Below are 21,576 nucleotides of genomic sequence, written 5' to 3' on the forward strand. Positions count from 1 at the left end.
TACAGTGAGAGAGGAATGTCTCTGTGTGGACACGTGCCAAAAGGCAAATAAGAAAAAGAGAGAGAACAAAAAAATAGCTCTCTCTCTATATCCGGCGTCAGGATTACGTCACTTTCCGTCACCTGTCTCTTCTTCAAACTTCAATATGATTTCGTTGGCTTGAAGTTAAAGGGTAACATAATTAATTGTTCCTCCACAAAAAAAAAAAAAGCAGACTTAAGTTAAATTAAATTTTCATCTTTTTTTAATGTTTAGTTTTCTGGTGAGCGATGCTCTTTAACTACCCATTCCGTTGGGTCTTATGATCTTTATTGATAATTCGGAATCTGAGGTTTTTTTTTTTTTTTTTGTGGGCTTGTGAAATTTCATGTGGGGTTTGGATTTTAGTGATTTGATGTTGTTGTGTTAAGTAGGCATCTTTGGACAGAGTTAGAAAGTCTAGGTTTTTTTTTGTTTTGTTTCTTGTGTGTTCGGTTCTGATCAATGAAGAGAATAATTGGGAGTCCTGGAACCATGAGTGGGCTGATACTGAGATTAGGGCAATGTGCTACTGCTGCTGCTTCCATCGGTGTTATGGTTTCTGCTTACGGCTTCTCTAATTACACTGCTTTCTGGTAATTTTTATTGATCTCTCAATCTCAATTAGTCTTTGTGCTTTGTTTTTTAGTTTAGTTTAATGACTTTGGACACTGATATATACCAAAGATCCTAAATTTTCTAGTTTTGTCTGGAGACCTATTTGAAGATAGAACCAACATAACTACTAATTGTGTCTGATTGTATCTGTTTAACATTTTCCTGAATCTTTAACAACTTTTTTTCTGTTTTTGTTTGGTAAAATATGTGAAATAGCTTTTGCTTTTGATTTCCAGCTTCTTAGTTGCATCAATGGGTCTTCAATTGATTTGGAGCTTTGGACTTGCGTGTCTTGACGTGTATGCAATAAGGAGAAAAAGTGATTTACGAAGCCCCGTCTTATTGAGCCTATTCACTGTTGGTGATTGGGTACTAAACTTATCTTTTTCCATTGACAATGCTTTTGGTTAAGCCGTATCAGACTAATTAGTACGTATTTTAGATGTTTTTGTTTGATAGTTTTCTTTTGGAATGTTTTGACCTTGCAGGTCACTGCACTTCTAGCTCTTGCAGCTGCGTGTTCCTCTGCAGGAGTTACGGTTTTATTCACTAAAGACACTGAGTTTTGCAGTCAGCAACCAGCTCTCTCTTGCAATAGGTTTCAGATTTCTGTCGGTTTATCTTTCCTTAACTGGGTTTTGGCTGCTATATCCTCTCATGCAATGTTTTGGATCTTGATATGACATTGTACAAATCCATCTTTCTGATTTTACAAATATCCATTTCTTCCTTTAAATTGTGTTTTCTCTTTTCTTTTATCATCAAATCCATAACCTGGAACGGAGCAAGAGTACAACAAATCCTAATAATACAACTATGTCTCAGTAACCTCTTGTGACAGAATATTGATGATGTACTCGATCTCATCAGCAACTTCTTTCATCGAAGGCCGGTTTTGTCTCCGCTCGTTAAGACACGCAGATGCCAAATTCCCGAGCTGTTGCATCGTCTGCAGTTCAACCTTGTTAGCAGTCTTCTTCAGCAGCGGATCAATGCATTCAGTCAATCTCTCTTGATCCATCATCTTGTTAATATACATCACCAGGTTCACATCTTCCTCTTCNAAGTACAACAAAGTCATTTTGGTGAATCCTAATAATACAACTATGTCTCAGTAACCTCTTGTGACAGAATATTGATGATGTACTCGATCTCATCAGCAACTTCTTTCATCGAAGGCCGGTTTTGTCTCCGCTCGTTAAGACACGCAGATGCCAAATTCCCGAGCTGTTGCATCGTCTGCAGTTCAACCTTGTTAGCAGTCTTCTTCAGCTGCGGATCAATGCATTCAGTCAATCTCTCTTGATCCATCATCTTGTTAATATACATCACCAGGTTCACATCTTCCTCTTCTCTTGTGAAATCTATTGCCTTTTTCGATGTAACCATCTCAAGAAGCACAACCCCGAAGCTGTACACATCGCTCTTATCAGTTAGCTGGAAGTTCCTGTAGTATTCTGGATCGAGATACCCCAATGTACCTTGCGCACCTGTGAAGATATGGCTCTCGTTATTAGCTGTTTCTGTCAAATCCACAAGTCTTGAGAGTCCAAAGTCTGAAACTTTGGCGTTTAGCTTATCGTCAAGCAAAATATTGCTTGATTTAACATCACGGTGATAGATTGGTGGCTGTGCTGCGGAGTGGAGATAAGCTAATCCTTCAGCGGTTTGGTATGCGATCTGCAGTCTACGCCGCCAAGTCAGAGGTTTACAAGTACGGTCTGAACTGCCATGGAGATGTTCAAATAGTGTTCCGTTGGGAATAAACTCGTAGATCAAGAGAGGCAGTTCAAGATCGACGCAGCAACCGAGAAGCCTAACTAAGCTTCTGTGGTTGACTTGGCAGAGAATCCTGACTTCGTTTAGGATCTGATCAGTGCCTTTTGTGTTGTTAAGCTTTGCTCTTTTGATCGCAGTTATGGTTCCGTCCTCAAGAACAGCTTTAAACACTTCTCCAAAACCTCCCGTGCCAATGAGATTGTCTTTTGAGAAATTGTTGGTTGCTTTCGTAATTTCTCTTCCGGTGAAGATTCTTGATGATTTTCCGGTGGAGTTTGCGCTGAGCATCTCTTCTCGCTCCTTGACAATGTTCTTGTGGATATCTTTTTTAACCTTTTGGTGACTATGTTTCTTTGCAATAACCCCTACTGCAATCGCTAGTGTAACTCCCACAATCGCAACAGCCGCACCTTCATGAGAAAAAGAAGTTTTAAAATGGTGTATGAATATATATAATTCAGTTTTAATGTTCATCTTTTGTACCTGCAAAAACAACGGTCTTCTTCTTTTTCTTGCAGTGTTTCGCATGGAGACATTTACCACCTAATACATGTATGTCAAGAAGTAATCAAAACACAGTTATATGATTCAAGAAATTTGATTTAATGGTTTACTTGTTATGCGATTTACTTACATATTGCGTTAACCGGATCCCATTCCAAACCTTTTTTGCAGGAGCATCGTTTCAGGCCAAGACTAGTCGGGTCAGGCAAGCATTTTGATTTACCCAACAAGAGGTTGCAGTCTACATCAGTTTTGCAAACCGGTTCTTTAGGCAATGCCCATTGCAACTCGATCCCTGTGTCAGGCCATTTTTTCCCGGGAGGAGGAATCTCTTTGTTTGGATTCAACCCCACGAAGCTCTGGTACGCGAGGCATCCTCCACCATTGATCTTGATCGTGTAAGCGGTTTGAGACCCGTCGGTTCTGAAGGTGCAGCACAAGGGAGCCTTAGAACAAGGTGATGCATTGTTCTTGATGTAGCTGTAGCATAAGCTGGTAGGACTACAATCTATTGGCGCCTGCAGCATAGCCTGAGAGCAATTAAGTAGCAAGATAGTGTTGCTGGTAGTGATGCTGAAAGGGAGATGTGGGTCAAGCTCAAAGCCCTGTTTAGGGACATCAGGGGAGATACAAGATCCAGAGGTAGCAAGACCTGGAGGGCGTAGAATGATCCGCTGTGTCACCGAGTTGATGGACGTGATGACATAAGATGACCCATGGAGGGCACCGAAATAGAGCTTACCCGCAACACAATTTATCCTGTAGGTTTGATCGCCGCAGGTTGGAGCCGTGCTTAGCGGATAAGGTACAGCCATGGTTCCACAGTTAGGACAATGTGGTGGTCCAGCCATGGGAGGTTTTGCCTTGGCATGGCGGGCACAAGAATGGCCTGTGCATGCTAACCATACGATCAAAAGAGTTTGTATCAATACGGCGTAGGAGGATTGGTTGTTCTCCATATTTGGTTAAATGAATTAGCGTGTGGAGAACGTAACTAGTGATTAAAAGATGTGAAGAAAGGTTTATGTACTAGTGAAAGGTCATTATTGTTAATGTTATTGTTGTGGGTTATACAGTTGTTACGTATTTTCTAGTGATGATGATGATAAAGTTAAATAAGCAATTCCCGAGTTGTTGTAAAACGAGATAATGTGAGGATTGATTTGGTTTTGCTCAAAGTCATGTTTGTATTTTCTAAGGAAGATTGTATAGATTCAGTGTCTGTCATGATCATCCCGACATTTTCATGTTTCCTAAGTTTTATATACTATTCAGCGACAACTATACTTTCCATTACTCTGTTTATACCATAAGGTGCTGATAGCCTGATACTTCGTTTGAATAATGATATTACTCTGGCTTGCGTTACAAATTTATTTATATTCGACAACTATAGTTTTTACTACATCTCCTCGGCCTTGATCAGATCAATCATGACCAAAACAAAACTTCAGAATTTTCTTAAGTAGGTTTAAGTAAATCTATTAGAGATTTTTTTTCTTCCGTAATCGTCGTATACATCTTCCAAGATATATATGTTACGAACTCTAATAAACACACTAAGGAACAAAAAAAAAAAAGAATAAGGAAGAATAATGTATTCAAGATCCAAAGTTTTGCACATGCAAAGATTTTAAGTGAAAACTTTAACACGAGAAGTGTCCGGGTTCATTACGGAGTTTATGTATCCAAGTTTAAGATACCGTTCCTACTTCCCACACCACTGGAAAGCCACTCGGATCAGCAACCCCTTAATTACCCCCTAGGGCTAATTATGATACTATAAACTAAACTATAATGATCAAATATAAGTATATATGTTTTCATACGTCCCATTCTATAGACATGTTAAGAATACCATATCAATAGAGATAATTTCACCATTTTCTCAAAAACTATATATACTATTAATTTTATCATATATTTCAAGTCAACAAAAGATCAAATAATCATGATCACATAAAATCATTATAGATTCTCGGATCAACTTCGTAAGTTTAAAAAAAGAAAAAGAAAAAAGAATGCAGCAAGTGTTGGTTGACATAAAGAGAAAGATAATGCATAATAAAGTGACACAAACGACCTTGGCAAATCAGCAATTCAAACTTCAGGTACTTTCTTGGCTTAAGTAAAACTAAAAGCGCAGAAGTGTGAGTTTATGAGAAATATACGTCCCTATTTGCAAACATAGAAAGCGTATGATACCATGGGCCGTTTCTAAGGCCCAATATGTATAAAAAGTTATCGTCAAAGCCCAACCGTTTTTTATCTTCTTCTTCTTCTTCTTCCTCACTCACTCCTCCGAAGTTCTTCTTCCTCGGCTTGGTTTCGTTTCTAAAAGTAAGATCTCTATTACTATCTTCTACAAAGAGATCGATTAAACCTAATTGTTCTCGTTTTAGATTAGTTTAGATTAGTCTATGTACCAACGTAATGGAACCAACCGAAAAATCATTCTGATTCATTGTTACTGTTTGGCGTTAGAGGAATTGAAATGAGTTCAGAAGTAGTGGAAGATGAAATTACTTCGTTTTTCGAATCATCTCCACCTCTGAAGAACGTGGATGAGATCATAGAGAAGCTTAATCGATTCATTGAGTTGAACTCTTCATCGCAAGGCGAGAATCATCAATCAGAGTGGTTATGTTATATGTGTAACGTTTTGAATTGTATGTTTCTTTTGTTAGTTTCCTCTAATGAATTTGGAAAGTTTTAATCTTTTCAGGAGGGAGGAGGAGGATCGTATGTGTGACTTCAGGGGGAACTACGGTTCCATTAGAGCAACGATGTGTAAGGTATATCGATAACTTCAGCTCCGGAAACAGAGGTGCTGCTTCTACTGAGTAAGGTTACTCACATTTTTCAGTAAAAATTTATGTTCTTTTTCTTTTTTAGGATCATTCTTGATCTTGGTTTTGATTTGGTGCTATAGGAATTTTGTGAAGGCTGGATATGCTGTAATCTTTCTGTATAGGAGGTAACATTAGTTTTAGTTTTTGTGTAGTTGAAACCTAAGTGGTAATGGCCTGATGGTGGTTCTTTGGTTTTGTTCTTGTGAATCTTTAGGGGAACTTGCCAACCGTATTGCAGGTCTCTTCCTGATGATCCATTCCTTGAATGTTTTGAGTTTCCTGATAAGACAAACATTCAAGGTTTTTCATTATAGACTCTTTCTCAATCTCTATATACATAGATTTATCTTTCTTCAAACGTGGTGCACGGTTTATAGACGTTATGTATGTGTGTGTCTCAGTTTACTATGGGTAACAAATTATGTGTCTTTATTCATCTTTTTTGTGGTTTTCAGTTCATGCGTCACATTTGGAAGCTGTGAAACTGGCTGTTATGGACCAGCAAGCTGTATGTATTACACCACTTGTTTCTTTTCAGTTTACGAAATAACTGATCTTGTTCGACTCTGTTGTGTAATAATCTTGACAATTAACATTGCAGGCAGTAGCAGATGGTCGGTTACTAAAACTCCCATTCTCAACCAATATGAGTATCTTCAGGTTCTTGAATCCTACACAAGCTACTTTAATCATCTTTTTTGTTTGGTCTTGACATATATATAATCGAATCTTAAAACTGCACAAGAAGGCTATAGAATTAGTGAGAATTCTTCCACAGAGGTACAGCTGCAATTACTTTCTATTTGTGAATGTTTATGGTTACAGATGTTAAGGTTGATTGCAACGGCATTGAAAGATGTAGGTTCGTGTTCAATGTTTTATCTTGCTGCTGCTGTATCTGACTTTTATGTGCCATGGGAGAGCATGGTAAGAGTCTCTTTTCCTCTATAAGCCATGGCTACACAAATTCTTGTGTCTGCAAAAATATCTTTAATACATATTTGGTGAACTCTCAGACAGAGCACAAAATAGAATCAGGGTCTGGTCCTCTAGACATAAGACTAGCTCAAGTCCCTAAAATGCTTTCAGTCTTGAGATCAAAGTGGGCTCCGAATGCTTTCTGCATATCATTCAAGGTCAGACTCTTTCTCTCTCTGTTTCTCTCTTGTATTAAATTCTTCAAATCTCGATAAATTTATATGCAAAAAAAGTCTTGATCCAGCTTGAGACAGACTCAAAGATTCTGATAGAAAAGGCTACGAAGGCTCTACGAAAATACAAAGTGCACGTCGTTGTAGCCAATGAGCTATCAACACGCAAGGAAGAGGTTGTGGTTGTTTCAAGCAGTGGTAATGTTGTGGTTAGATGCGATCGCGATAAGCCTGATGAGTCTATCGTTGAAGATAATCTCATTCGTATCATCGTAGATCGACATTCTACATACATCAAAGAATCTCACAGTTGATTCCTCAAATGCTTCTAAGTCAATTAAAGTTTTAGTCTTTCCTTACCACTAAACATATACTGTAGATGATCTATGTTTAATTAACAGTATTGACAACGACAAATTAATTAATAACCACAAGCAACTTCGTAAACGAAAAAAGAATGCGTAAGTGACAAGAAATCCAATGTCAATATCATATTCATATATGACTTTTGGCAAGATAGAAGAAATCCATAAGATTACACACTTGACTTTACAGATCTATGTACACACAATTAACAAACCCACTATAAACAAATTGTACATACATGATCGATCCACCGTAAATTCAAAAAAAAAAAAAAAAACCAGTAGAGATTACATCTTTGTTAAATTTCATCATCAAAATTATAGACATCCTTGCAACACTTGTATTTACAGTTTTACCATAATTTCGATGATTTTAACAAAACTTAGTTTTTACTAGCAAGTATAATAATTTAAGGTGGACCGTATAATCAAGTACATATTATATAACAATACTTAATAATATACAATTATCACAATCTTCTTTAACTTTACGTATGTATATCGACGATCATCATTAATTACTTACGTACGTTTGTTGATGATGTTCATAGTGGAAACATGAGATGGCGACGACGACGGCGTTGTTCCAAGCAATCCAAGACGGTCTGTCCCAAATCTCCGGCGATCGGACGTTCGAAACCTACCGGAGGAGGAGTCGCCTGGAAGTCTCATGTAATAACCGGAGTTAGAAGGAGAGTGATGATCGCTGAGCAAAACCGACGAAAAACTTCCTTCTCTTTTATACATAACAATGGCTTTGTACAAAAACGGAATCAAACCTTCCATATCTTGTTTGATAACTTTAATAAATCCTTTAGAAATTTTTTTTGTGACTATGAGGTTTATGGTTTTTGTGATGATGATCAATGCGAGAAAGGCTTTTGATGTACTAATATATGAGAGAAGAGGGGTAAGGATAGTGACGTGGCGTGATGGGTATGTTGCCACGTATGCTTATGCGTTACGGTAAATAATGTATTTGAGAGGATATGCATCGAAAGAGAAAATAAAATTAAAGATGTTTTGTTAGAAGACGAAAGATAATATGTGAAAGTGAAGTCTCAACTTACATAAAGAAACCTTCAACTTCTCAAGCAATCTTGAATTATAGTTTGTTAATAAACTTATTAAATATAAACCAACGATCAACAATTGTATAAGCCAAAGTATTAGTATATCATAGTTTGAAATAGTATAACATAATTGATTCAACATTCAATTCGTATAAAAATTACCTACCGCACTAGCTAGCCTCGAAAAATCGAAATCTTGAATGAAGTCATAGTTCGGGAAAAGTTTTAATCCCATTGTCAATCTATTTAATATATTATCCAAAAAAATAATATTTGTTAATAGTTAAAATGACTTAATTATATAAAAACTTGACTTCAATGCAGATATAATTGGATCTCTCACTCAAAAAGCAATGACTAATATACTTTCTTAGTTTTGAGGATCGTGTTAGGTGAGAGAATATGAACAAACACACATAAGGATATAGCCGTTAAAACTAAATTGAAGAAGATGTCAAACTAAATAAAGATAGAACAAATTAGACATTCTGGGCCGTTATCTGAAGCCCAACATGTAGAATGTGAACTTGACCAGAAAAGCAATAGTAAACTAAGATTCCGGTTTGGTTTGGTTTGGTTCGGTTTAATGTTTTAAATGTTATAAGTAAAATGATAAAATCATATTTAGGACTTCAAATCGGAGAACCGCCAACGAAAGAAGAATCGTCTTCTTCGTCTTCTCCGTCGCTGATCGATATCTAATACTCCGCTGTTTCTGTAATCAGCGGTGGTGATGGCTTCTAACGATCCAAAAAACGGCGGCGGTTTCTTCGCCTCTATCGCTTCATCCATCACCAGTTTCGGATCGGTCATGTCCAAATCAGTTAACGGGTAACGAATTCAAAATCCCCATATACAAATTCTCGTTTTCGGATCCTCAGTTCTTCAGCTGGGATGGATTAATTCACATACTTTAGTGTTGGGTTTTGAAGGCTTTTTGATGTTTTGATTTTGGTTTTGGGATGTTTTAGTGTTGGGATTTGAAGGCTTGGCTTAAACTTTGAATTCTAGAATTGGGGAGTTTTGTTTGTGTGTGTGTGTGTGTGCTGTTATGAAGAAATCAATTATGTTTGATGAGCTATGTTTGCTTTTGTTTAGTTTGATGGGATATGAAGGGCTTGAAGTGATCAATCCAGAGGGGAGTACAGAAGATGCAGAGGAGGAAGCAGCAAGAGGAAGGTGGAAGCAAGAGGTATATATGATGCTGTTTTACTAAAGAATTGGAAAACAAAAGAAGTGATTTTATGATCAATCCTCTGAGTTTATATATTGGCATGATTACTCAGGAACGTGATGGCTATTGGAAGATGATGCAGAAGTACATAGGTTCTGATGTTACATCTATGGTGACTCTTCCTGTCATCATTTTTGAACCCATGACAATGCTTCAGAAGATGGCTGAGGTTTGTCTTCTTAGATTTGATTATAGTGAAAGAACCTCTTTACCTTTTGGTTTCTATTGAATATGTTTTTCTTTTATCTAACAGTTGATGGAATACTCCCATCTGCTTGACATGGCTGACAAAACCGATGACCCTTACATGCGTATGATATATGCATGTAAGCAAGCACATACTCATTCTTCCTCTCCTTCCTTGTGTTTAAACTCTTCATAGCTGCCTAGGATTAGTATCTCTGTTCTTCTTGGAGCTTCTTTTCATGGTGTGACTAACTTTCAACTGATCTTTTAACAGCATCATGGGCTATATCTGTGTATTATGCCTACCAACGTACCTGGAAGCCGTTTAATCCAATCCTTGGGGAGACTTATGAGATGACTAATCATAATGGGATTAATTTTATAGCTGAACAGGTAACTTTATAACTTTATCCACTTTTGGCTCGGAAAATAATCATTACATATGAGTTCTTAGTTGATAGTATCAATGTTTTGTTCCTCAGGTCTGTCATCACCCACCAATGAGTGCTGGTCATGCTGAAAACGAGCATTTCGCTTACGATTGCACTTCAAAACTGAAAACAAAATTTCTAGGCAACTCAATTGACGTCTACCCAGTAGGAAGGTAAAGTCTCCTGAATGTGTATATTAGATTTCAGATTCTCAATTGTGAGACAAAAAAAAAAAACACTGAACTTTTGTATCAATGAATCTGTGTGCAGGACACGAGTGACACTTAAAAGAGATGGTGTAGTTCTTGATCTTGTACCTCCCCTGACTAAGGTTCATAACCTTATCTTTGGACGTACATGGGTGGATTCGCCAGGAGAGATGGTCATGACGAACCTGACCACTGGTGACAAAGTGGTGCTTTATTTTCAACCATGTGGCTGGTTTGGGTAAGTTCTTTCTTCATAAAACCTAAAAACTATTAAACATATCTGATGTACTATAATCTCATCTTCATCCCTTCTCCATTTAGAGCTGAAATGTGGACCTAATGGACAGATCTGGACGTTATGAAGTGGACGGTTACGTGTATAGTTCAGCTGAAGAGCCCAAGATACTAATGACCGGTAAATGGAACGAGTCCTTGAGTTATCAGCCATGTGACGCGGAAGGCGAACCTCTTCCAGGCACCGAGCTGAAGGAGGTTTTGTTAAATTTTCTCCTTACCGAACTCAAGCAAATCAATCATCCGTATAACATATTCAGTTACCTTCTAATTCCGTTACATTATCACAGGTATGGAAGGTTGCTGAAGCTCCAAAGAACGATAAATACCAATACACACACTTTGCTCACAAGCTCAATAGCTTTGACACTGCCCCTAAAAAGCTATTGTCATCAGATTCACGTTTGCGTCCTGATAGATACGCACTTGAGATGGGTGATATGTCTAAATCTGGATACGAAAAGAGCAGGTAACTCTAATCATATAGTAGTCTTTATCTTCAATTTTTACCAATTTGTTTGATTCATCATCCCCGAGTAATGGAACCCGGGTTTTGTTTCTCAGCCTAGAGGAGAGACAGAGAGCTGAGAAGAGAAGCCGAGAAGAGAAAGGTCAAAAATTTGTTCCAAAATGGTTTGATGAAACAGAGGAAGTCACTCCTACACCATGGGGTGATCTCGAAGTTTACCAATTCAATGGAAAGTACTCGGTGCACCGCGCCACAGCGGACAACGCCGAGGATAACACCGATGTGAAGTTGACGCAATTCAATCCTTGGCAATTCGAAGATCTATCTGCTTAACCCTTGGGGTGCCATTAGTTGTGTTATGTAATGCTTGTTTCCTTCTTACATCTTTGGTTTTGTTGTTGGTATTAATCACCAGTTTCAATGTATTTTTCCGTAAATGATATTCCATGTTGTTTTATTATATAGATTCTATTTACGGTTTTTGAAAAAACGTTGATTACTGTTTTCTGAGATTGAGAAATTTGTCTGAGAAGTTTCTTGGGGCTTAAGCAACTAATAAAACAGAGAAGTTTCTTGGGGCTTAAGCAACTAATAACAAAACATTGGTCGTACGTTAGACAGAAACATTTATTAGTGGATAAGTTACTAGTTACTACTAGTATAAGAGATAGACTGAAATCACTAGAACATCGATAATACTAATACATAGGTTGGTAACATAAATAAGGAAGTTGGTGCAGGAAAAAAACAAAAACAAAAAAATAGTAAATTATTAGCTGTCGTGGATGAGGTACGCGAAGGTCGTGTGTATTCACGAGGTTGGTTAAAATTAAAATTAAAAATACTCTTTCTTTCTGTTCACGAGGTAGGTTAAAAATTAAAAATAATTTGTTGGTTTCTGAAACATTTATTTTTTTACACGTTTTTTTGGTACCATGAAATCTATATGAAGATAATCATCACTTAACCCAATTGGGTAGAAAGCAAAGCATTTACCCCATTTCATGTGGGACGACGTCTTCTTATTATATCCCTTGGCAACTATCTCCACTCTTCAATATATTTAGTAGCAAAAATCATATTTTCTTACACACTCTGCAATATATTGAGTAACACATAAAATAAAATAAAGTTGTATAGATTTGTAATTAAAAAAAAAAACAAAGTGTACATATTATTACTATGATTTTCTTATCTTATTATACAGAGTAAATCTACAAACTCCACTAAATTTTATATGATTGAACAAATATATGGTATTAGTACGTATGTAATGTAACGTATCTAATAATTAGTTCACTAAATATGCCCTAAACTAAAGTTATAAGGTCGAGTTTATAACTCAATCGGTTCAATAAACGGACGCATCTTCTTCTGATTCAACCGACGTATTATTCTAAACTTTTAACTGTCTTACATAACTTCCCATTTTCTTCTCCACGACTCTCTCTCTATTTCTCTATCCATATATATACGTCACTTTTTTTTGTTCACTGATCTCAAAACACTGTTCTCAGAGTGAAGAGTTGAATAAACCCTGACACCGGTTCTATCAAACCGGTTCAGTTCGTAATGGATAATCTACTCTGCGAAGAGTCATGGCCCGCGAGTCCTCTAACTCCGGAGCCTTTACCAAACTCCCGCCGCACTACTCTCGACAATGACGTAGCGCTGATGTACCCGGCGATAGACGATGCGACGATGGAAGAAGCCATTTCTGTGGATTTGGAGAAAGAATTGTGTTTCAGTAATCACGGAGACAAGATTATTGAGTTTTTCGTATCTAAGAAGTTAACCGAGTTGAGGTTTCAAGCAGTTCAATGGCTAATTCAGGTATCTTTATTATTACATTTTATATTTTTTTGTTTCTTTGTTTTCTCTATCTGAGATTTGGTATCTATCTACTCAATTTTATAGTTACGTATAACAACCTATAAAATCTTTTAAGATCGACTTATAATAATTGTCGGGGTTACGAAAATGTTTTTTTCCTATAAAAGTATTGAATGATTTTATACTAACGTGAGAACTTATAATTTGAAAGTTAATTTTTGTCTGTGCTTTCTCAGACTCGGAGTCGGCTAAATCTTTCATATGAAACAGTATTTTCCGCCGCAAATTGCTTTGATCGGTTCGTCTATATGACTAGCTGCGAGGTAAGTAAATTTATTTTTACTTAAGCAACTCTTACTTACTATTTGTGGCCGAATGAAATGGTTTGTTTTAAAATAAACGCAGGAATGGACGAATTGGATGGTAGAACTAGTTGCATTAACCTCACTATCGATTGCGTCAAAGTTCAACGAAGTTTCAACTCCTTTGCTTCAAGAACTCGAGATGGAAGGTCTGAATCATATGTTTCACCAGAACACCCTTCTTAAGATGGAACTCATAATGTTGAAAGCTCTTGACTGGCGCGTGAACTCTGTCACGATATATTCTTTTTCGCAAACCCTTGTTTCGAAAATCGGTGTGATAGATGATCATATGAAGATGAACCGAATCACTAATCATCTGCTCGATGATTTATGCGGTAATTCTATGACCTATCTTTATCCTCTAATTGTTACTTGTTATGGAAGAATACATTTATATAATTTCATTGGTAAACTGATCATATTTATATTCTCATGGGTCAGATTTGAAAATGCTTCAATATCCACCAAGCGTTGTGGCAGCTGCGGCTATGTGGGATGTTTTGGACGAGAATGGGATTCGAGAAAAAATTATGAATCTCTTTGGTCAACATCATAAGGTAAATAGTTTTTTTTTTTTTTAAATAAGTTTTTTCACTAGTCGCCGAAATTAAATTTGACTAACTACGTAAATTATCATTTTAACATTAAAATGCAGAACAACATTGTGAAATGTGTTGACGTGATGAAATCTCGTAGCATGGTACAGCCGCCGTCGAGAAGGAAAATATTCGAAGCGAAAAGTTTTATGAGTCTGCTGCAGGGAGGAGAAGGGAATGATGATTATTACGTTGAAGATCTCTCTGCCATTTTTCAGATTATACGATCTGATAAGAAGAAGAGAGATAGAGAGAACCACCAATTCGACTTTCGTCCGGCTAAAAGAATGACAATTGGAATGTCAAACCACATTTAGCATTCTTTTATATATTTTCTAACTACAAAACAAAAGATATTATTATTTATATATACACAGATTTATCTCAACTGTAATGCATCGTAGCATATGAATGATAATAAAATAAAGATTTATTTCCTTTTTTTTTTTTGTCAACAAAGTACAAAGACATATATTTCCTTTCTATTGGAACTTGATTAATACAATTGAAAAGAAAAGGATAAATAAGTTGAACAATTTAATGAGGTATATAATTAAATAAAATATATAAAAATTTTGTCAAATAATTTTGTATTTATTCTTAGTCTAGCAAAAAAAGAAAAAAAAAACTTATGTTACAGGAAGGAAGACGTGGCAAAATATGAATGGATTGTAGTAACAAACAAGTGTTATCCACAAGCGCAAGCTCTCTCTGATTTGTGAAGATAAACAGATTCATTCAATAGCTAACGTTAAATTGTTTAATCGTTTATTTCTTCTCCAAAGGCCCAAAAAATTAGAATGAGTTCGTCGCCGTTAACGTCATCTCTGTTTCATCCACTTTCGACCTTGTCACTTCAAGGGCATGGTCGGATACAGAACCTCTGTTTCAGTCGGAAGCAACAGACTCTCGTTGTCCGAGCCGCGAAACTCCCTGAAGGGGTAAACAAAATTCGAACTTATTTTTTTCTTTCAATAATGAAATATTAATCTCTTCAATGGTATAAATGGGTAAAATATAAAACACTTTTGTAGGTGATATTTCCAAAAGTACAACCAAAATCTCAACCTGCGTTTCTTGGTTTCACACAAACAGCTGAGATTTGGAACTCCAGAGCTTGCATGATGGGTCTCATCGGTACTTTCATTGTCGAACTGGTGAGGTTCTTTTCCTGTACAATGATTTTAAGACATACAAGATATATCAAAGCTGAAAATATCATCACTATTTTCTCGTTTTACAGATTCTGAACAAGGGAATACTCGAGATGATCGGTGTAGAGATTGGGAAAGGACTTGATCTTCCTCTGTAATGTAATCTAATAAGTGTAATTACACATCAAAAACGTCAAAACATTTGTTTATGAGAAAGTTTGAATCTTTTGAGATTTCTCTTCACAACAACTACTTCTATAGAAGTTCTAGAGTACACGAGTGGTGCGAGTATCTATGATTGCTGCTTTATTTAATGCTTCTGAAAGAGAGATGCGTCTGTTTCTCCACGCTGATTCAGCCCATGATTTCATTTTCTCTCCTTCGCTTCTTCTGTTCTCTTGAATCAGTAGTAGCTCTGCATACCCTCCTGCACAATCAAAATGTCCAACAAGCAATTTAGCTAAGTTGAACAATCGTCTGTGACATTGTGTTCAAAAGGAAACGAGTGAAAGCTTTACCTCTTGCTAGAGCCATTACTTCTTGATTTTCCATGTTTATCACCCCTACAGAATACAGAGTAAATTGTGAGGGCAATCCTCTTAGTCTCGATAACATGCAAAGAAAGCGTGTTTAAGTACCTTCTGAATCTAGTGGAGGTGCTTTCATGAGATCCAACGCTTTTCTGAAGAGGCCCTATTATGAAGAACAAAAAAGAGTAGGTATAAGATGAGGAGATTGCAAAGTTATTTGAGTTTAGAGAAACTTGTTTCTGACCTCTTGAATCAGGATAGAACTCGAGCGTTCTTGCCTTGCTTTGTTACCGTACATCAGAGCCACAGCGGTTAACATTACACCAACCTTAGGATGACTGTCTCCTGATCGAAGGATGATCAAAACAGGGGAATCTATTAGTCAAATGAATCTATTGTTCATTGAGAATTGATAAACAAAACACCACACAACACAGTACCATAATATTCCTCAGCGATTGACAATGCTTGTGTCAGTGTTGTCTCCGCAACACCAAAGTTTCTAACAAAAGCAAACACAAACAGGGAGACTAATGATATAAACGAAAAGTTCAAACGAGACCTGTATGCACAAACTCAAAGCCTACCCAATGTGTGACTCCAGCTGACCCAGAGAAGATGTGGCTGCTAGCGAGACTGCCTTCAGATTCATGTTACAAGAGCACATAGATTCTTTGGTCTCTGTAACTCCTTGAATTGCCTTTTGATAAATCTCCTTTGCCATTTCAAAGTTTCCGGTGGCGTGCAAGAATTCACCATAAGAAAGTGCCAAGTTACCTGTTATTATGTCGTTATGAAGAGGTCTCAGAAATCAGATTTCACCATATAAACGACAAGGCTAGCTCCATATTAACAGAAAAAATACAAGTGTGCACCTTTGCAGCTTTCATGATTCTCAAGTCCTCGAAATAAAGATTCGGCTGCACCCAATAAAACCATACCATTAAACTATACACAAACCTACTGTATAGTATAAAACACATAGAAGAAAGGTTGAGGCTTATTTCTCTACCGGATTCGATATTTCCTTTCACAAGCTCAACGAGGCCTTTGATCGCTTTAGCTGCAGCAACCACATCTTGAAGATTTTCATGGCCACTCTCGTTTACCAATTCCAGAAATTTGTCAGCAACATCCAATGAAGCATCATCCTAAACAGGAAAAACAAAATCAAATCTCTAATACAAGTTCCTATATAGAGTCACACACAAACATAGTAGCACTGTTTGGATTTGAACCTGTCCTGACTGAATCAGCAGACCAACAAGGGCTTCGACAGCAGCAACTGCACAACAAAAGAAAGTTTCAGACACAAATATCTAACAACTCTAAAACCACAAAACGAAACTATCAAGTTCACAAGGAAAAAACCTCTAATAGCCAACGAAGAGAGTGTCAGAGTCATGACTTGCTTGAGGCGTTCAATGGCCTCACTACTGTTCCCACTGTAAACATAGACAACCAAACATTAGCCGTTCATATTAGAACCGTAAGCTTCCAACTGAAAGACAAAATAAGAGAAAGAGACAGGGTAAATAAAAAGATGAAACCTTTCGTATAAAAGATCAGACATGGCAAGCAAGACTGTTGCTTTAGAATCTTGGGAAGCCTGATCATCGTTCAGTTGATTCCCAAGGCATTGTTCAAGCACTAACATCCCTTGGGAATAAGATTCATCTGCAAATCGAAGTTAATCAATCAGTCAGAAGCTAAGGCTTAAGCACCTTTAGAAAACCCTAATTAATATAGAGAAAAGACCTGATTTTTGTGACCTAGCGTGAGAAAGAGCGTAATTGACCATCTGAATAGCAACATGATTCGCGTTTGGAACACTGATTTCACCGTGGATCAATCTCAATGGCGTCGAGTATCGGACAAGGCTTCCTCTAACAGAGATCGTGCGACCACGAGCTGCTGCTCTTGAAAATTTGGCAGCCGCGCGAATCATATTCACTTAATTTTACTTTTTTCCAGTGTTCTTTCTCAGAAGAAGAAAGCTTTTGCGGAAGACTTCGGACAACTTCAGAGCTCTTCCTCGCCGTTACATGTGGTTACCCAATGTCAAATCGGTTTAATTTCAATATTTCGGTTTGGATTAATTGAGTCGGTCTAGTGATAACCAAATAATATTGCATTAAGTGTTATCATTATTCAGTTTCATCTGTTATTGTGCTTCAGCTTGAAGTTATATGGAGCAATTAACCATATATAATATGATATATATGTATATCTCTGCAAATATCAGATATTCAGATACCTATCCACCAAAAACATCAACCTCCCCACTAATTATAAAGAGCAAGTCTAGTGACATTCTTGGCTTCAATCTCTATTATTACATTTTTCAAAAATTATAAGAACATTATAAAGAGAACGTAATGATTTGTTTTGTGCAAAATATAGCCTTTGTTTAAAAACAAAGCAAATCCTCTCATTGAAGCAATGCATATATGCTCTCTTCTTTGCTGATTTGATCTACAAAGTGAAAAAGGTCATCCGCAAAGGTAGAAAATAGCTAGTAGTGAAGTTTATGGTCATAAATAAACATATATATACATACAGTTTTCCCTTCTACTTTATAAAATCAGAAATGATGAATTAACCAGTGAGTGTAAATCTTTATCCACTAAATAAAAATTGAGAGACATGTGAATCTTTTCTTTATCTTTTAATCCTACTTTAACCCATTCTTAAAACGAAAAGTAAAAATAGATCTTTATAAGAAGTCTCTCAATCAAGCCTCCATATCTTTATCTTTCCCCACTAATCCCATGAAAGAGTTCAGTTTATAAAAGGTTTAAGCACTTGGCAGTTCCCTATACAACAATCCACTTCACCACACCCAATTAGTCTTGCAACTCACGTTTCCACTTCTTCCTCAATCAACCACGACGTCCCTCCATATTCCTCTATTAATATTCTCTTTGAAAATTACCATAAAAAAAGCAAACTTTAGACCGTGACATATCCCCACACAACAACAATGGCGAATTCTGCCACCATCTTCCTTCTCTTTCTCACTACCTCAGCCTTATTGTCCTCATCCTTCATTGGTACGATATCTCAAATAAGTTCACTTCAAAATTTCATTTTTTTAATGTTAAAATGCATAAAAATGGCATTTTTATTTGTTTGTTTTGACTCTTTCACCTAAACGGATTTAGTAAAAATTGTGTCTTTACATATTTTTGCAGATGGAGCTCAGCTTATACTAGTGAATAACTGCCAGGAGAGTATATGGCCGGGAATTCTAGGCGGCGGAGGCCAAATCACGCCGAGAAACGGCGGTTTCCACATGGGAAGCGGCGAAGAAACCATAATAGACGTACCAGATAAATGGTCCGGTCGAATCTGGGGTCGACAAGGCTGCACCTTTAACCAAAACGGCAAAGGCTCATGCCAAACCGGAGATTGTAACGGCGGTTCAATCAATTGCCAAGGAACCGGCGGTGTACCACCAGCAACCGTAGTGGAAATGACATTAGGCTCGTCATCATCGCCGCTACATTTCTACGACGTGAGTCTAGTCGACGGATTCAACCTTCCGGTGTCGATGAAACCAATCGGCGGTGGAGTTGGATGTGGCGTTGCGGCTTGTGAAGTTAATTTGAATGTTTGTTGTCCTTCGGCTTTGGAAGTTAAGAGAGGTGGCAAAGTGGTTGGTTGTAAAAGTGCTTGCTTGGCGATGCAGTCAGCCAAGTACTGTTGTACCGGAGAATATGCGAATCCTAAGGCTTGTAAGCCGACTCTGTTCGCCAACCTGTTTAAAGCCATCTGTCCGAAAGCTTATAGTTTTGCGTTTGATGATTCCAGTAGTTTGAATAAGTGTAGGGCTTCTCGTTATGTTATCACTTTCTGTCCTCCAAAGTGAAGGGGCTTTGATTGATTTTGGGGTTTATTGTGTTATGTTTATCATGCAGTTTCTTTATTAGATCACTGAATGTAAAAGTGAAAAACTTGAACTCGAAATGGAATCAAAATTGATCATCATAAACAATCCTTAGGTTGTAGTGCTTACAAAGCCTTTGTCTCTAAAGAGTAGGAGGTTCGTCATAGAATGTGATCCACAGAGACTTTAAGAGCTGTTTCTCCTCTTTAGCCGCTGCTAGATCCTCTTGTGACATCAAGCTGATTCCTTTGATACGATCTTCTAGAATCTGTCCCAGTTTCTCATCGCCTTTCTCTATGCTAGAACCACAAGTACTACACTCTTTTCTAGCTTCGGTGAGCTTGAGCAGTCCCCGAAGAGCAGCTTCTCTTACATCAGCATCAATGCTAGAGATGAGGTGCATCATCAAATGGTCAAACCCGAGTTCTATAGCAATATCACAGTCTGAGTTATTCTCTTGTAGAAGATAATGCAACAAGTTTAAAGCTTTCCTGAAGAATGAGAAACCCAATGACAATAGTTTTTGAAAATTAGCAACAGCAGATCTTGAAGTTCAATAGATATTGAATATTTAAGTAAAGTGCTGAGTAGTATTAGTACCTTTGAAATCTCACACTATCAGATTCCAGCGCATATTTTAAACCAGTGTAGCCATTTGCAATCCGGAAACTCGCTATCCCTGGTTGATTATTACGAATCAAAGCTGCTCCAAGCAAAAAGAAAAGTAAATCATAATACATTCATCAGATTCACTATAAACCAAGTTTATAAAAAAGAGAAGCTTTTAATCATCTAAATTAATTAAAACTCAGAGCAGCTTACATGATATTGCACCAAGCGCTTGTGTCCGAGAATGCATATCAGTGTCTGAAGTAAAGTTCAAAAGCAAAGACTCTAAACCATTGGCTTCGATAACCGATTCTTGACTTCGAGGATTGTTCTCAACTATTGTGCGTACGACATCTGCAGACTTAGCTCGGATATTAGCATTGGAGTTTTTGAGGTAGCCAAGAAGAGGTACCAAGCCTCCAACGGAATGAAGATCTGCCCATACATTCAAACAAGTAAATGTTAAGCCAAGTAATCAAAAGAGAGTTATTGAAAAAACTTAAAAGGGAAAAAGTATGAAAATATTCACCATTAGCCATATCAATAGACTCAACATGTTCATGCAGCTCATCCAGCAGATCTACCAAATCATCATAACTCAAAATTTTAGTAACCAACGCGAAGGAAGAAAAACATTGATGAATTAGATTCCCAACCTTGGATATCTTGAGGTGTTACATCGTGAGCCTCCAAAACTTGTTGAGGTGTCTGCATTACTTGTGTAATCTCCTTCAACCGTTTGACTACATCTACGGTTTGCGATTGCATTGCCTCTGCAAACCATTTTCGATCCTCCTCACTGTCTCACCAAAACAATTTCAAATCATAACTATACTGAAACGGTTATTTTTAACCTAACCAAAGGATTCATTATAGGAACAGAGGAAAAGTTTGAACCTTGGATAGTCCAACTCAAAAAAAGTTTCTTTGCTTATGAGTTTAAAATCAAAACTTATAAGCTTGCACAGAAACCCCCCAAAAAACCCTAATTTACACGAACTCAAATTCCAAAGCATGATTCATAACCACACTACGAAAACCCAAAAGAACAACAGAGAGATGGGCGAAGTTACAAAGAACATCGTACCTTAAATGGCGAGTAGGGCGAGTACCATCGTAGTGAGAGAGACTCCATTTAAGCAGACCGTCCCAGTTAGGTCCTTCTTTAGCCATTGAAGCAACAGAAGGAAGAGAGGAGGGAGGAGACTCTGTTGTCAAAGCCGGAGACAATGGAATGACGCAAATAGATTGGGCCTTTGAGGTCCATCCATATTAGGTTAACTTTCAAATAACAATGGGCTTTAACAGGCCCAATTGTCAACTCGAAATATCCTAAAGGAGGTCCCCACCTTATCCACACACAAAACGAAGAAGACCCCAAAAAAATCTAACTTGGAAAACGTTATCCACTTCGAGA

At 37.3% G+C, this 21,576-nt stretch overlaps 9 protein-coding genes and 1 pseudogene across 9 annotated transcripts; 6 read left to right on the forward strand and 4 right to left on the reverse strand.

The window, feature by feature from the left end:
* On the forward strand, window positions 16-1,394 carry LOC104768372 (CASP-like protein 5B1). Its single transcript, XM_010492322.2, has 3 exons — window positions 16-614; window positions 873-1,005; window positions 1,125-1,394. Exons 1-3 carry the CDS (start codon window positions 484-486, stop codon window positions 1,317-1,319), a joined length of 459 nt encoding a protein of 152 aa, XP_010490624.1. The 5' UTR covers window positions 16-483; the 3' UTR covers window positions 1,320-1,394.
* On the reverse strand, window positions 1,709-4,149 carry LOC104768371 (wall-associated receptor kinase-like 20). The gene is made up of 3 exons (XM_010492321.2): window positions 3,050-4,149; window positions 2,899-2,958; window positions 1,709-2,825 (listed from the first exon to the last, which is right to left on the reverse strand). Exons 1-3 carry the CDS (start codon window positions 3,876-3,878, stop codon window positions 1,741-1,743), a joined length of 1,974 nt encoding a protein of 657 aa, XP_010490623.1. The 5' UTR covers window positions 3,879-4,149; the 3' UTR covers window positions 1,709-1,740.
* On the forward strand, window positions 5,217-7,565 carry LOC104768373 (annotated as a pseudogene).
* Window positions 7,438-8,162, reverse strand: LOC109131118. The gene has a single exon (XM_019241689.1). The coding sequence runs from the start codon at window positions 8,071-8,073 to the stop codon at window positions 7,810-7,812; it is 264 nt and encodes an 87-aa protein (XP_019097234.1). The 5' UTR covers window positions 8,074-8,162; the 3' UTR covers window positions 7,438-7,809.
* On the forward strand, window positions 8,998-11,676 carry LOC104768374 (oxysterol-binding protein-related protein 3A). Its single transcript, XM_010492323.2, has 10 exons — window positions 8,998-9,191; window positions 9,459-9,552; window positions 9,647-9,763; window positions 9,848-9,920; window positions 10,055-10,173; window positions 10,263-10,384; window positions 10,482-10,658; window positions 10,768-10,912; window positions 11,005-11,183; window positions 11,279-11,676. Exons 1-10 carry the CDS (start codon window positions 9,094-9,096, stop codon window positions 11,514-11,516), a joined length of 1,362 nt encoding a protein of 453 aa, XP_010490625.1. The 5' UTR covers window positions 8,998-9,093; the 3' UTR covers window positions 11,517-11,676.
* Window positions 12,654-14,375, forward strand: LOC104768375 (putative cyclin-D7-1). Its single transcript, XM_010492324.1, has 5 exons — window positions 12,654-13,016; window positions 13,253-13,339; window positions 13,422-13,716; window positions 13,823-13,938; window positions 14,037-14,375. Exons 1-5 carry the CDS (start codon window positions 12,756-12,758, stop codon window positions 14,292-14,294), a joined length of 1,017 nt encoding a protein of 338 aa, XP_010490626.1. The 5' UTR covers window positions 12,654-12,755; the 3' UTR covers window positions 14,295-14,375.
* LOC104768377 (light-harvesting complex-like protein OHP1, chloroplastic) lies at window positions 14,698-15,380 on the forward strand. Its single transcript, XM_010492326.2, has 3 exons — window positions 14,698-14,918; window positions 15,012-15,134; window positions 15,221-15,380. The coding sequence occupies exons 1-3, from the start codon at window positions 14,778-14,780 to the stop codon at window positions 15,287-15,289; spliced, it is 333 nt and encodes a 110-aa protein (XP_010490628.1). The 5' UTR covers window positions 14,698-14,777; the 3' UTR covers window positions 15,290-15,380.
* Window positions 15,259-17,609, reverse strand: LOC104768376. Its single transcript, XM_010492325.2, has 12 exons — window positions 17,420-17,609; window positions 17,212-17,338; window positions 17,033-17,106; window positions 16,900-16,946; window positions 16,674-16,812; window positions 16,537-16,581; window positions 16,249-16,438; window positions 16,102-16,163; window positions 15,906-16,006; window positions 15,770-15,824; window positions 15,650-15,694; window positions 15,259-15,558 (listed from the first exon to the last, which is right to left on the reverse strand). Exons 1-12 carry the CDS (start codon window positions 17,607-17,609, stop codon window positions 15,398-15,400), a joined length of 1,236 nt encoding a protein of 411 aa, XP_010490627.1. The 3' UTR covers window positions 15,259-15,397.
* On the forward strand, window positions 18,474-19,623 carry LOC104768380 (thaumatin-like protein). Its single transcript, XM_010492328.1, has 2 exons — window positions 18,474-18,714; window positions 18,856-19,623. Exons 1-2 carry the CDS (start codon window positions 18,645-18,647, stop codon window positions 19,530-19,532), a joined length of 747 nt encoding a protein of 248 aa, XP_010490630.1. The 5' UTR covers window positions 18,474-18,644; the 3' UTR covers window positions 19,533-19,623.
* LOC104768379 (hsp70 nucleotide exchange factor fes1-like) lies at window positions 19,619-21,397 on the reverse strand. The gene is made up of 6 exons (XM_010492327.2): window positions 21,247-21,397; window positions 20,816-20,958; window positions 20,689-20,739; window positions 20,373-20,594; window positions 20,151-20,253; window positions 19,619-20,041 (listed from the first exon to the last, which is right to left on the reverse strand). The coding sequence occupies exons 1-6, from the start codon at window positions 21,330-21,332 to the stop codon at window positions 19,693-19,695; spliced, it is 954 nt and encodes a 317-aa protein (XP_010490629.1). The 5' UTR covers window positions 21,333-21,397; the 3' UTR covers window positions 19,619-19,692.

This window comes from Camelina sativa, chromosome 20 (assembly GCF_000633955.1).
Source record: "Camelina sativa cultivar DH55 chromosome 20, Cs, whole genome shotgun sequence".
NCBI lineage: Eukaryota > Viridiplantae > Streptophyta > Magnoliopsida > Brassicales > Brassicaceae > Camelina > Camelina sativa.